Source organism: Mus caroli, unplaced genomic scaffold (genome assembly GCF_978045245.1).
Source record: "Mus caroli unplaced genomic scaffold, Mus_caroli_1 scaffold_2, whole genome shotgun sequence".
Taxonomy (NCBI): Eukaryota; Metazoa; Chordata; class Mammalia; order Rodentia; family Muridae; genus Mus; species Mus caroli.
Window position 1 is genome coordinate 102459100 of NW_028227257.1, and position 15443 is coordinate 102474542.

Genomic DNA, 15443 nt, shown 5'->3' on the forward strand with positions numbered 1-15443 from the left:
GAACCCATGTACATTTGTAATTAATCAAGGAAGGTAGTTTTCTCAGCCTGTTTCTCTTCCTGGCAAACAGCAGTTTTTGATTACAAAGAAAGAAATAAGTATTATTTATCTTTAAAAGTAATCTTATAAGAATCTTAAAAGTATCACAAATCTAAACTTTTATATAAAAATCATATCTACTTTAAGTTCTTAGACTGTATATCTACTCATTAGCAATAGGAAGCTGTCCATCATCACCAGTCCAGCCTCAGTGAGAGTCTTCGTCTGCCAGTGCCGCCATTGTTCTTGTTCCCTGACCATAAAAGGTCCCTAGCTTAACTATTCAGAGTGTGCCTTTCTAAACTTCAAATTGTTCCCTAAGATTTTTTTACATCTGAGCCAGTAGCAAAAACATCTCAACCTAGCTTCTCTAACAATTTATTTTTCCAAATGTTTTCTAAGGGTGGTGGTCATTTCTGACAAGCTGTGTCTCTTCTCTAGGAATAGTGATTGAATCATTAATCTACCCCAGCGACAGTGCCTGAAAGAGATCTAGCACTATTGTTGTGAGTGCCAGAAATACTGCCCAGTGAGAGGCTGAAAGTCCCCTTAGAGTTTTCATACAATTCTTAGATCAAGAGGGATGTGAAGGTAGCAAACAGAGCAGAACTCCATAACAGCATGAAGTCCTCAAGACATATGGTCCTTGGGGTCATGCCACACTGAGTTGTGTCAAGAGTGGTTCTGATGCTAAGGTCTTGTTCCCCAGTTGGTTCTTGTCAGTAAAGAAAGCCATGGGCCAATTGCTGGGTGGAAGATACAGGCGGGACTTCCAGGTCCCTGGAGTATGGAGGGGGATTTGGGGACGAGACAAGAAAACACAAGGAAGGAGAAGAGAATAGGCTTGCTATGCTTTGGAGAGAGAAGACTAACAACCATGTGAGATCTCAAAACAGAGTAGCCACACGGGCTGCTCCTGCAGGCAGGTGGTCAGGGGAGTTTAGCAACTGAAGTTTAGAACAGCTGGGAAAGACAAAGGTAGGAAACTGGTAAGGGTGTGCTTTTCCAGGTAGGAGATAGTAGTGCCCAACAATTGAGCCAAAAAGACAAGTTAAAATTTGCCCAAGGACTCAAGGAAAGCCCGGTGGGGGCTGATAGCACAGTCACCTCCCAGAGCTAAAGGCAGGTAGGGTGTGACACACAGCAAAGGTGTACCCATCATGGCTGTGGTAACTGGTGGGCTGCTTTCCATGAGTTCTAAAGCTGTTTGTCATTTCTCCTGCATGGCCCTCAGCAGTCCTTTTTCCTTTTTTTCAGGGATCTGTTTATATTTCACAGTGTTTCCATCAGGGCTTCCAAACTTCTTTGAAGTTTCTGGTCACATTGAAGTTCTTCAGTGTAGATATTTATTTGATACTTTGTTAAGATCAGAATAAAAGTTGATGTCATAGTTATTTTTCCGCTGCTGTGAAGAGTCACCATAACCATGCAACTAATAGAAGAAATAGTTCATTGGGACCGTCATGGCAGGCAGCATGGCAGCAGGCTTGTAGGCATGGCCTGTAACAGTAGCTGAGAGCTTACAGCTAATCTGCAAGTCTGAGGTAGAGGTCATGTGCCTTTGAAACCTTAAAGCCCACTCCAGATGCCCGAGTGACACACTTCCTCCAACAAGGCCACACCTACTCCTTTCCAAACAGTTCTACCAACTGGGGACCAAACATTCAAATATGAGTCCACCTTTCTCAGTCCAACTGCTAGATTTGGCATTTTAGATAGAATGTCATGGAAATGGTCTGCTCTTAGTGCATCTACTCAAGGGGCTTGGAACTGCTGGCATGTCCTAATTAACTAACATCAACTGTCATCACTAAATTGAGAAAGTGTTGTTGAATTTCTTCAGATAAACACTTCATTTCATTGTTTAAATCTGTCTCCAACTTTTCCTCAGCCTTTTTGGCAGCCATCTTGAGAGCATTCTCTGTGGTGTTTGCCTAATGATGACCTATCTTTTTTCTTTGTGGATTAGTAATTGAATTTCTACAAGAGACAAACCATCCCTTTTCTTTTATTTACCCAGCCTTATCTTTATACCATGACCTGAGTTACACACCAGGTACTTTTGTTCAAATCATTTTCCTTTTAAAAGATATTTTCAATGCATTTGCGTGTGTGTGCATGTGCGCACACTTGTATGTCTGTCTGTTCTGTGGAGATGACAGCAAGTTTCAGGAGTTGGTTCTCCTCTGTCGTGTGGGACCCAAGGATAAAGCTCGGGTCTGTAGGCTGGGCAGTTTTCTTCACCACTGAACCATCCTGCCAGTCCTCATTTCACTTGGAGGCTTTGGAGCTGCTGCTCTCAGGTTGTTCTTTCTTCGTACAAGCTCCCTTCCTTTCTGTGAGTACATCTTTCATTCCAGCATCACAAATGTTGCAGATCCTCAGTGCCTTCAAACAGATGGAAAGTTCTAACAGATGTCAGTTCCTCTTAGTATGTGCCTTTTACACCAGGAAAAGAGGATGCTCTATTGAAATTCTTTTTCAGTTTCTTCTTGTCCATGTTTTCTGAAAAGGTTTGTATAGTTTCACCTAAGACCTGCTCTGCTTTCTTCAGTAGAGCATCTGGGTCCATGTGGGTGAAGGAGCGTCTGCATATCTGAGGTTATCGTTGTGTCGTGTCGGAGTGCCTGTGTCAATGGTAGCAGCCTCTATGCTCAGCCTTAGGTTGAAAGGCAGATACTCACGCTGTGATTCCCCACTGTGTTACATTTGAAAGTGCCTGGCTTGCTGTATGATAATCAGAACTGAGGGGCTCTTCCTGTTCTGTCTTCTTAAAGCAGGAGTGCATTTGCTTCCAAGAACTTTAGTCCCACATTGGAAGAATGCAGCACCAGTCATTTAACAGCTCTTTGAATGTCACAGAGTATATTTCATGGCATCTATTTTGAGGACAGATGATAGCTCAGCTTGAATTTTGCAGTGAGAAAGTTTGCTGATTCTAAGTTAATTTGCCTTATCATACAATTTTGCAGAGAACTGTTTCATTATTAAACTATTAGCATAAAAGTAGTATGAACTGCCTCCAAATTAGAAAACAGAGAAGCAGACATGGCCAAGGGTTTGCATATTGTTGCATGGCTGAGGTGTAACATTGGCAGAGCCCTGACTGTAGAACAAGCCAGAGACATGGGCTTAGCACTGAGCCAGATGGCTGCTGTTTGGGCAGCTGCAGCCCAAGAAGGAAGTTCTGACTGGCAGGCCACTTGTACACCATGTGCCATCGACAGTCACTTAGCAGAAGAAAGAGGGGTTGGTACACTGACATTTGGGGCAAGAAGAAGTCCTTTACCATTGTGTTTTCTTTCTGTAGTGAAAGGATTTGTGAAATTTTAGTCATCTTGGTGCTTTTGATTCATGAAATTGAATTAATAAGTGACCAAGTTTAACTTAAAATGGTGGTTTATTTCCCTATATTTTATATCTGGGATTATATCAGTAAAACTGAATTATTCAAGGTTTCCTTAGAAGTTTGTATCAGAAATAAAGTGTTCAGGGCTCTCACTGAGTTCTTAGCTGTCATAACCCATCTCTTGCTCGTATGGCCAGGAAGCACACTCATTCTGTGATGAGAACACAGGTGCCCTCGTCCCCGGTAGGAAGTGGTTTGGGCTGGGTGGCCATGAGTCTTGGTTATGTACCAGGGCTCCTGCAGCTACATTTCATCTGACAAGCAGCTCTGATGGAGTTAAGAGTATGTATGTATCTAATTACTTGATGGTTTCCATTTGCTATAGTTTATTGAAAGTTCTTATGGGGACTTGAGTTTCAAACTAATTACATAGTAACTATTAATGACATATTTTAGAATTTATTAATCTTTTAAAATAGTCTATTTTTAGGCTTTTCAGTTTGACTTTGCATCCAATATATACAAATAAGTGCTCTGCAGTATGCTGGTAAATGTTATTGTTAATTATGAATTTATATTAACATAAAAACTAACTATAATTCACTTTTTGCATACAGCTAAAGGTACAAGAAAGAAGAGACAAGGGAAGGCCAGAGGCGAAGAAGTTGATAAGTTAGCGAGGGGCCACCAAGCACTTGAGCGGAGGCGAGAAGGAGGCAGGGAGGACCAAAGGCACCAGGAAGGGAGGACTGAGAGAGCAAGGTCTGAAAGACACAGAGCTCAGAACTCACGAGATGCAGACTGGCGAGATCCCCTAGCAAAGCACATAGACGACAGAAGCCATGAGAATAGTCACAGCAGAGTTGGCAATGGCCGAGAACAAGGCCCACACAGAGAGCCAGAAGACAGGCATGGCGAGCCAAAGAAGAAGCGGAGAGAGAGAAGAGATTCTTTTTCTGAAAATGAGAAGCAAAGAAGCCGAAATCAGGACAGTGATAATGTTAGAAGAAAAGATCGCTCCAAGTCAAGGGAGAGGAGTAGAAGGCATTCTGGTCACAAGGGAGACGACGACAGGTGTCAGAACGGTGCAGAGAGGCGCTGGGAAAAGCCTAGCAGACGCCCTGAACAGTCTAGAGAGTCAAAGAGAAGTCAGGACCGGAGGAGAGAAAAGTCTCCAACAAAACAGAAATAGTCCTAATGACAACTGAACATGCCTTACACTTAATTTAGTCCAGTGTCTTTTTTACATTGATGAATTTTATAGAGAACTCTTGTATAAAGTACCTGTTTGTAAATTTTGAAGATGTCTTCTTTTTGACATGTTTTATAATTGATACATCTCAAGGTTCTTTGTGTAAAATCATAAAGGGATTCAACAAAAGGGTAAGTCTTATGTTTTGTGAATAAAAGGAACAAATGTTCATTGAATCATTGTCTTTTTTTCTAAAACATTTTTCTTTGTGTCAATTTCTATGAATTACCATAATTATTAGTGATTTTTATCTATAACAAAAGGCCAAAATAAGTAAACGTTGTCTAGTCTTTGCAGTGAGGTGCTCTGACAAGTTCCCTTGCATAGGTTTCTCTCAGGGGTTTGAGAGGAAGGCACTAAGTCTGCCTTGCTCAGTAAGAGGTGAGCTTGTTAGAGACTCTGCTTCCACGCGCCCAGCTCTCCTCGTGCCAGACTGCTGCAGAAGTTCACCTATAAAGTTCCTATGCGTATAGCTATTTATCAGCTTTAACATGAGGCCAACATTATTTAATTTTAATTTGCATTAATCATTTAAAAAGTGTAGTCATGAGGTACATGAACTGCCTATGAAGCAATTCCAATTTTTTTACATGAATGGGAAAGATTTTCTTCATTGTAACTTTTTCAAAATATCTAAGCATAGTTATTACTATGCAGATAAAATGTTGCCTGAGGCCTTAGGTGGGTGGGCGGGTCTCACCCCATTTGTGCAGTGGACTCCTTACACTTGTTCATCTTAAAGTGCCTAGGGCCAATTTTAGCCAAAGTGTGAGTATTAAGTATGGGGGGACTTAATGGCACAAGTCATTAATCCAGCACACAGAAGAAATTTAGATATTTTGCACACATTATATTTACTTTCTCAGCGTCCTTGCCTGGAAGTTCTATTCCTAGGTCCTTAGGACTTCTGACGTTGTCTTTATGTTGTTACAGCTGAGGCTGAAAGTTTCTCCTTGACGGAGGACGCTGTGATTACTGCCCACCCAGCTCCCAGCTCACCTGGCTTCACACCACCATTCTCTGACCTCTTGTCTCTTCAGAACTTGGCATCTGTTGACTTGTTGACATCTTGTCACTTCATTTCCTTTGTTCTGTAGCCTGACCTTGGAACGGATAAGAAATGAATGGGCTAGTCTAACTCTTCAACCCGTTAAGACTTGCTTTTGACTACAGTCCAAGAAGCCAGAGGACTCAGGTCTTGTGGGTGTTAAGTGTCAGGACCAGGTTTTCTTCTAGCTCTGCCCCTTCCAAGCAGGTCTCGAAGGATGGGGCAGCCCTGTCCTGTTAACTAGCGGGGGAGGCACTCAGCCCTCTCCCTTCCTTCTCCATCACAGAGGAAGGACTTCAAAGAAAACTGGAGCTCTTTGACTGGCTTTTTGGGATTGCTTCTTTAATCTTACCTAAGATGGCACCTAACCTTTCAGGTTTTTTCTTAAATGTTCAAGTAGCCACATAGATAGGGTGCTTCAGGCAGCATAGGTGTGATGGCAAAAGTGACTCCCTATGACTTCTCTTAAATTTCTTACATTTACAGCCATTAAGATTTTCCAGATTCATTTATCTGTTAAGCTCAATCTGATTTTCCTGCCATGTCGCCACATGTTATCAGGAAAAAGCAAAACAAATCATCTTTTATAGTTACCAGTGAATTTTCTTAGAATTTTTTTTTTTAATTTTGAGATTATAATTAAATCATTCCTTTCTTTCCTTTCCTTGTATCAAACCCTCATGTGCCCCTCTTTGTTCTCTCCTTCAAATTCAGGCCTCCTTTTTCATTGTTACTGCATGCATATATGGACATGCCTACACATATGTATTTCTAAATATAGCTGCTGAGTCGGTATGTTACTCAAATGTACATTTCCAGGGCTGACCGTTTGGTGTTAGATAGCCATCTGGTACACCCTTCCCACCCAGCGTTCCTTATCCGCCTGTAGTTCCTTGTGTACAGTTGAGGTCTTGGGAGGTTTTCCACGTACACTTTGACATGCTCATTGGGTCATTCCTGCTCGGCTCTCAATTACCAGTCATGTTGCTGAGACTTCATGAGTGTCACTTCTGACATTACTAGTAGACACAGTCTCACACCAAACTCCCACCAGTGGATTTTGCATTCTGACTGTAAAAATCTTATTTACATTGATTTCATTTGGACTTGGCTGACGAGAGTATCCCCTTTAATCCTGTGGTGTTTGTATCCTGAGAGTGTTTAGAACCCTGGCACCCCTTTTGCAAGCCAGTTACTGTAAAGGGCAAAAAAGTGCTTGTGCACACAGGTATGCACTGGAGGAGCCAGGAGAGCTAAACTCACAGGCATCCTTCAAAGGGAAGATGTGTAACCTGTCCTCCTGGAATGCTAGGAATTGATGTAGTTTACAACCTGGTAATCCCTTGCTGTCCAGTGACCCAGGCTCTACACCCATCTCCCAGAATTTATTATGTTTTACTTATCCCAGACCCTCTCCTCCTAGAACCTTGAGCATTACTTCTTGGCCTTAAAACTCATCCTTGTGAGAGATGTCACTTACACCTTACAGCAGCCTAAGTGACTTTTGTGTTGTCTTAAGGCAGGCATGTTTACCTCAGGCCCATATCTACACCATTGTTTCTAGGTCAACAAGAAGAACCCTTCTTAGAGCTTGAATATGAACATGTCCTTGTACTTAGGTGGCTGAGTTAATTGTTAGCAGGAAAAAAATTTTCCAAAATTGTGTTATGCTTAAATAGGGCAAAACTCAACAAGCTGATGTCACACTCCAAAAGTCTTGGCTCAGCACCAGTTACTGAAGGCTGAACTAAGTTTTATTCTTCCTTCACTGGAATCTGTTTTTCTTGCAGGGTATAAAGCGCTGCTTATGAAGGCCTGGAGAATGTCTCACAAGTTGCCATGTTTTCCAACGTAGTGAAGCATCCTTCCAGACCTCTACATTCTTCCCCTCTGTTCCTCATACACTTTGTAGAGTGCTTCTTCAGCCATGATGAACTTCAGCATTTACTGCTGTTGCTGGGGAGAGCCTGGGGGCCCAGTGTGACCCCTAGGACTATCGTCATTACTGTGCACATTTCACTGACACTCTAGACCCTAACCAAACATCACCACCCTGCCTTGTCTCCTAACTCTGACCACTTTTACTATCCTCAACCTTGAATGTGGTACAGCATCCTTCCACTCATAGCTCTTACGTTTCCTTCCAACTGTCCTGGGAATTTTCTGAGTGTGTTGCATGTGCCATTAGAGTGCAGCTTGTCATATTTGTGTTTTATGGTTACCGAAAAAAGCAGGACAGTTTCAACCTTTACCATAGCCCCATGTCCATGCCTTGTTAGGAGTTGTAAAACTAGCCCACCTCAGATCAGTTATACACAAGGAAAGTGGGTATTCATCTACCTACTGTCACAAGGTATATCTGTGTATATTGTGCAAAAGGGCAGGCATCTGGCTAAAGCAGAAGTGACTGCTTTTACGGGAAAAAACAGCTTTATATCCGCTAGCATGTGTATTAATTGAGCACTTTAATAACTTGAAACTGTATTTAAATCTGGCTGGGTTTATTTTTAAATGTTTATTTATGTATATGAGTACACTGTAGCTGTACAGATGGTTGTGAGCCATCATGTGGTTGTTGGGAATTGAACTCAGGACCTCTACTTGCTCTGGTCCAAAGATTTATTTATTATTATATGTAAGTACACTGTAGCTATCTTTAGACACACCAGAAGAGGGTGTCAGATTTCATTATGGATGGTTGTAAGCCACCATGTGGTTGCTGGGATTTGAACTCAGGACCTTCGGAAGAGCAATTGGTACTCTTAACCGCTCAGCCATTTCTCTAGCCCCCTGGCTGGGTTTTTAATTTCACCTTTACTCTTTTCTGGTTGTAGATCTTAGGCCCTAACATCTGCTTTTATGATAGCGCAATAGAATAATGATAATATGTATTTGGAGGAGTAAGAATCTCTGGAGCACACCTAGTGAGTGCCTGGCCCCAAGAGCTCTGTGTTGTCATTACTGTTACCATTTTTTATTTTCATTACAATGTCATTGTCATTAAGGTTGACCTGGTACCACTAGACTAGAAGTTCTCAGACAAATACTGACTTGGGCTAGATAGATGATATCAGTGGGACCTACCGCACTAGGCAAGCAAATCCAGGCAGCAAGACTTGCTTCACTGACCAGTCCCGTGTACCTGGGGGCTTGGCAGTGACTACCTGTCAGGTGTTCAGGACGATAGAGATTTTTATGATGTTTGCATTAAGGTGAATTAACTGATTATTTAATTCATGTATTATATAAAGAGGGGGGAACTAGGGTTGAATTTATTGGATCAGCTTCCCTTCTGAAAATGAGGACTGTTGGGTATTAACCTTTGGGATGATTTAGGGGCTCTTATCATATGCATTCTCGGTTTTACTTAACTGCTGATCTCTCTGAAAAACTGCTGTGAGCAGTATAAGCTGTTGTGTAGATACTTTCCCAAAATTGAAACACTGCCTGGAGAGACAATGGGCTTAGCTCAAAAAGTTCCAAGATTCAGAAGGAACCTCCCCAATGTTATATAAGGAAAACAAAATGTTGGAGAGGGGGAGACTGTTCAGTGGAGCTGCCTACATGTTGGTCAGGAAGCTCTGGCAATTCAAGGTTCATGAGTCATCACCCATGCACAAGTGATTGATTCAACTGCCCTTGAGTTACCTATATTACAGGTAACCTACGTTCCTTTAATCCCAATATGCTGGTTTACCAAGCTTAGATAGAAGGCTGGGTTGTGTGGTGCTATTCCCCGGGAGATGTCGACCAACATCTACCTGCACCCGCTCACCACTCACCCACTCACTCCCAGAGACTGAATGTACAAGAGACCAAAAGAGAGATACCACCAAAGTGCAACTTAGTGAACAGTCAATTTAGTAGGGTTGTGTTCGGGAGCAGGAATGATCCAAAAATGGCTGAAAGTGACTCCAGAATGGGTGACAGCTCACAAGATTAGACCCCTGGAACTCACTGCATAGGTTGTGTATAGCTTGACAAGTCAGAGAATCTCCCGAGCAACTCAGCTATCACTTCTCCCCTTCCAGGCAGTTCAGCTGGTCCTTTCTCTCCCCAGCAGTTTTTTTTTTTTTTTCCTGTTTATCTGATCGGGGGATTGTCTTGTGCAAATCCTCAGTTTCAGGGAGTTCCCAAGCCTTCTGAGTTGTATAATTCCTGACTCTCAAAGTACTTCAACATCTCTTTAGAACTTCCTGGATTTTAATGAGCCCTCTATAGAACTTTCTGGATATTGACTAGTGCTAGAAAAATTGCTATACAATAGTCTGGCATGGATTCTCTATCTGAGATGAACAAACCTTTAAGTCCCCCTAGAAAATGTCACTCAACACATGGGAATTTCTGTGAGGGCTGTGCTGAGCAATAGCCATTTCTCTCACTGAGCAAATGATTCTAGTGAATCTGGTAACTGCCCTGACCAAAGGACCCTGAAGAATGCACTTGAAAAAACATAGTACCCATGTGCCCTGTGCCCTCAAACTAGCTCTACAGTGGCACATGGTCTAACCCCGGCCATCCATCACAATCGTTTATCAGTTTAGAGCCTGAAACACATACAGGGTCCTGTTTAAGGGTACTTAAGGCAGGGTGGGAACTCAGTGGAAGATCATTGTCCAAGCCCTGTGAAAAAATTAGTTTGCTGTGGGAAGTCAGTGTAGCTCAGAGGGAAGCAGGGATACTGGAAGGAGGTCCCTACATTGTTGGGGTCTGAGTTGAATGGTTTTCAGGCTTCCCCAGTTTCGTGAGCCAGTGAGTTCTGCTTCTGCATATACTTCTTTTCTTTGGATATGGACCACCGGCACGGAGAGCCCCAGTGTAAGGTGAATTCTCATTGACACACAGATTGGGATGACCTGGTGGTGAGCAGTACTGTCCCCTCCTTACTATATTATGCTTGCACATTCTCACTTGCTTTTGACTGCAAGTAGGAGGAGGTATAGGATGGCTATAAAAACAGCAAAGACCTCTGAGTGTCTTTTGTTCCTTTATGGAAACATGTATATGAGTAATTTTACATGAGGATAATTGCCTTACTAGAAACCACTGTTCTATTTTTATAAATGACAGAGAACCTCCTTCCTACAGTATTCTTGGGCTTTGAAAGGTACAGATGCAAGAAGTCAATTCACAAAACAAAAACCACTTTAATGTTACCAGTAAGGAGCGCTAAGTATGTATTTTAATTGCTTTAAGGCAGGCACTAGGTTTTAGAGCGCATTATGTTAACCAGTAACTTATTTTCCCATCCTACTGTAATAACATTTTCAGTATCTCACAGTAGAAAAGTCTGAAAAATCCCACTCCACACATGCATGCAGATATTCTTTCTTGAAACACAGCGAATTGGTGGAAAGTGAATGTACTCCCATTCTTGACGTTTCTGAGTGCTTTTGTTTGTCGTTATACTTTTGTCAAATGAGGGAGGAACAACACTCTCAGAGATAGTTATCAATGGAGGGGAGGGGAGGAAAACTACCTGTAGTAAGAGATGCTGGCTATGGTGCTACTGGTAACCTTCATAGCTGCCAGCCTGGTATATGCTGCTCCCCTCGGCCAAAGTAGCTCTCAGCAAAGACATAGGGGCCCTAAAGAGTCATCAACTGCAGACACCTCTTGGTGGTGGTTAGAAGTTCAATTTTATGTTTTGTAAGACCAGGGTCAAATCTTAAACCCTGTGTTCAGGAAGCTTTTGGTGGGGAATAGAGAAAAAGACCCAGTGTTTCCATTTATTGCTATGCCGAGTGTTTCAGTGATCTAGGATTGAGATCCCTTGAATCTTTAAGTTCAGGGTCAACTACCATTAACATAGTTGTAGGTCACACATAAGAGTTTTACGGTAGAGCAGGAGAAAGGACGCAAAAATGCATTTGATTTAAAACCTCAGGACATTAATGCCAAAATGCTTGCATTCAAGTGTGACTAAGAAAATTGCAGATGTGAGGGTGTTCGGAATGTGATATCTCCAGGGTTAACACAAGTGATCTGACTGGCTAGAATGGCATCCTGTCTTATTTCCACTTCTCAAAGTGTCAAGTGGGCCATAAAGAACAGCTTTCTCCGTTAGAGGAAGAAAGGGCATTTTTTCAGCCTAGGGTGCATGAGGACCCTAGAACCACTCCTGGAACCCCCAAACAAGCCTCTAGAAAGCTCCTTGACAGTAGCAATTGGGATTCAGTAATCTCACTTTCAGATACATATTAAACACACACGCACACATGTGATCCAGAGGACGTGTTCAAGAATGCTCTGAATAACACTATTCATAGAAGCCCAAGGTGGGAAACAGCCCAAATCTATATTGTATTCATACCTTGGGATACTATGCAGAAATCAACATGACAAGGCCATGGCTAAGTCCAACAGCACCAATCAACCTAATTCATAAATTTTCAATAGAGACGCCAATTCCTTTGATTCCACTATATATGATCTCCTACATAAAGTCTAAAACGGCAAATTAGTCACAACAGTGGTTATCTTTGGGGAGAATAATGTTGGGGAGGTGATCATCAGGAATGCTGGAGCATTGCTGCTGTCCATTTCCCAGATGTAGGTGTAACTTACACAAATGTATTCATTTCATATTAATTCATTGAGCGCCAAATCCTTAAGATTTGTACACTTTCAGTTTTCTAGAAAAGCCAGGTAAAAGAGAGCTACATGCACAGTCACCTGCAATAAACCGTTTTATACATTCTTTCCAATTTGAGTGGATATGGAATCATTCATGACATGGGAGATTACAATATATTGACTGAGGAATCCTACACATAGTCTGATTCTCTTCTGTTTTTTTGTTTGTTTGTGTTTGTTTGTTTTGAGAGGTAAATGCCAGAATTGTACAACACACAGACAAAAGATTCTTTGGAAAAAAATGGAGATTCCCTATAAGCTGTGAAATGGAGCTAGCCAGGTACTTTTCTCTGACTATTGATTTATAGTGCAGGCAGTGTCGGGGAGGGGGGAAGAGAAGAGCTCACAGCAGCAAAGACAGTGTAAAGCCCACACTGAAGGGGCAAATGCAGATACCACAGGATTCTCAGAATAGAGGAACAGTGGTAACTGGAGTCTTCCATAATGGACCCATGACAGTTAGGAACAAGACAATTTATGAAAAACAAAACAAAAACAAAAACAAACAACAATAAAAACAACAAAAATAAACCAAAAACTAGCTTTCCAAATTCACACACAATTGAATAAATTAATTTTTCTGATACTAAAAAGCATAATTCAGAGTAGGAAGGTTTGAGATTTTAAACAGATATACAGATGAGCAGGGATGTAGCGCCTTACTATATATCATGCATGAAGCCCTGAGTTTTATTACCAGCATCCCATGAATCTGGGTCTGGTGTCACATGCCTGTAATCCTAGAATTTGGGAGTCAGAGGCAGGAAGATCAGAAGTTCAAAGTCATCTTTACTGATACAGCAAGTTCGAGGCAAACCTGGAATACCTTATCTTTTGAAAAGTCACAGTGGTGGTGCACGCCTTTAATCCCAGCACTTGGGAGGCAGAGACAGGTGGAGTTCTGAGTTTGAGGCCAGCCTGGTCTACAGTGAGTTCCAGAACATCCAGGGCTATACAGAGAAACCCTGTCTCGAAAAACCAAAAAAAGAGAGAAAGAAAGAAAGAAAGAAAGAAAGAAAGAAAGAAAGAAAGAAAGAAAGAAAGAAAGAAAGAAAGAAAGAAAGAAAGAAAGAAAGAAAGAGGGAAAGAGGGAAAGAGAGAAAAAGAAAAGAAAAGTCACATTTATGATTTGGAATGAGGAAATTATAGAAATATTATATTATGAAATTTACTGCAAACTGTTCGGATTCAATGAAGGCTGTGAACTCCAGGGCCAGGGCTGCATTTGGAGGTAGACCATTAGCAGCTTGCAGAGTAGATCGGAAGAGAGAAGTCTGAGTCACAGAAAGCAGGGTTAGAGGTGCTGGAAAGTATGTCATCGATGTGGAACTTGTTTAGAATAAGGTTAACTTCTATGAGACATAATCTCTCTGGAAGTCATGGCGTTTCTATTACATTGAAAGTAAGTTTATCACATGAGGATTGATGGCCCCTGTGATCAAACACTGTCCCAACCCTACCAAGTCAAAATCGGGAACATTAAGTCACGTTTTCATTTAAGCAGAAGGGAGCTGAGGATGTAAACACTTTCATGAACTGAAACTCAAAGCAAGCATCCTCAGCTGCCCTCCCCTCAGAGAACAGCTGGAGTAGGAGGAAGATGCTGCAGATCTCCTAAGGGAGAATGGCCATGATTTTAGCATATGTTTAAAGGCAAAATACAGGCTGGCACGGTGACTCAGAAATCCCAAGAGCCTCTCACATAGGAAGATAGTTTGCCCTCCTCAGATCTTTCCCACAGAGCTTTACTGGATGATAGAGAAAAGGACAAGACAGTGAAGAAGTGTGCCTATTTCCAAGAAGCACAGTTTGAAGGAAGACCGGGGAAAGAAGAGAATTCCGCAAAGACGGAATTCGCACGGAGCTAACCTACAGGCATTAAAGGCACCTCAAGCTCCAAACTAAGGATTTTCAGAGTACCGAGTAACACAGCGAAGAGCGGGTGCATCGATATTCGGAAGGCAAAGGACCTCTCCAGTCACTAAGACTTTCAGCTACACGATAGCAACGTTCTGTTCCCACCCTCCAACCTCGGCAGATCCTCCTGAAGCGTCAACTCCACATCACCTCAAGTTGCAGAGAGCATGGCTCTTCCCTCTCCACAAGAGCCCGACGGGAAAACTATGCTGTCTGGAGAAATGCGGTGCTAACATGTTTTCTCAGGGTGCACCAGGTGGAAACTTCTTGGAACCTATGAGCGTAACCCAAGCGAAAACTTCGAGTCATGGAGGATATGTAGCCTGAACCAGCCATCTTCTGTAACCAGGTGAAACTCCCAGCACTGCGACTGGGACATCAACTCAGCCACAAAATCCACAACCTGCCCTGACTGTAAGATGCACTGGGGGCAATGGTGGCTTAGAGCTCTTGGGAGGGGCCAACCAATGACTGGTCTTATCTAAGGCCCAAGACACAAGAGGGAGCTCATGCTGAACATTACCCAGGAAACAGAAACTGATGGCAAAGACCTAGGGTACAACTAAATATGACTGGCAATAAATAAATAAATAAATAAATAAATAAATAAAATTATTCCTAATAATATTCTGCTCTAGTCATATCGAAATCAGTGACTAGACCATCAGAGAGGTTTCATCTGATGGGAGCAGATGCAGAGATCCACAGCCAAACATTAGGCAGAGCTGGGGAACCCCTTGGAAGAGATGGGAAGGAAGGATTGTAGGAGCCAGAGGGGTCGAGGACACCAGGAAAAATATGGCCCACAGAATCAACTAAACAGGGCTCATAGGGTCTCACAGAAATTGAAGTAGCAACCACGGAACCAGCTTGGGTCTGCACCAGGCCTTCTGCATTCATGCTGTGGTTCTTTAGATTGGGGTTTTATTTAAATCCTAACAATAGGGGTGGTAGTATCCTTGACTCTTTTGCTTGCTTGTGGGACCTTTTTCCTCCTGCTAGTTTGTGTTGTCCAGCTTGGTATGAGCATATATGCCTAGTCTTATTGCATCTTGTTACGTTAAGTTGATATCACTGGGAGGCCTGCTTTCTTCTGAAGGGAAGTAGAGGAGCTGTGGATCTTGGGGAGAGAGACTGTGAGGAGGGACTAGGAAGAGGAGAGGGTGGGAAGGAGGGAGAGAGGGCTATAGTTGGGATGCACT

General features: G+C 42.4%; 1 protein-coding gene across 4 annotated transcripts in view; it reads left to right on the top strand.

Moving 5' to 3' along the window:
* The window catches only part of Cwc22 (CWC22 spliceosome associated protein), a 50312-nt gene extending 45496 nt beyond the window's left edge, over nt 1–4816 (top strand). For all 4 annotated transcript variants that reach the window (XM_085834740.1, XM_021186238.2, XM_085834741.1 and 1 more), the window contains one exon: nt 4006–4816. In XM_085834740.1, coding sequence (XP_085690866.1) covers nt 4006–4580 — 575 coding nt within the window. In that variant the 3' untranslated portion in view covers nt 4581–4816. The remainder of the gene's footprint in view (nt 1–4005) is intronic.
* The last annotated feature ends 10627 nt before the right edge of the window (nt 4817–15443 follow it).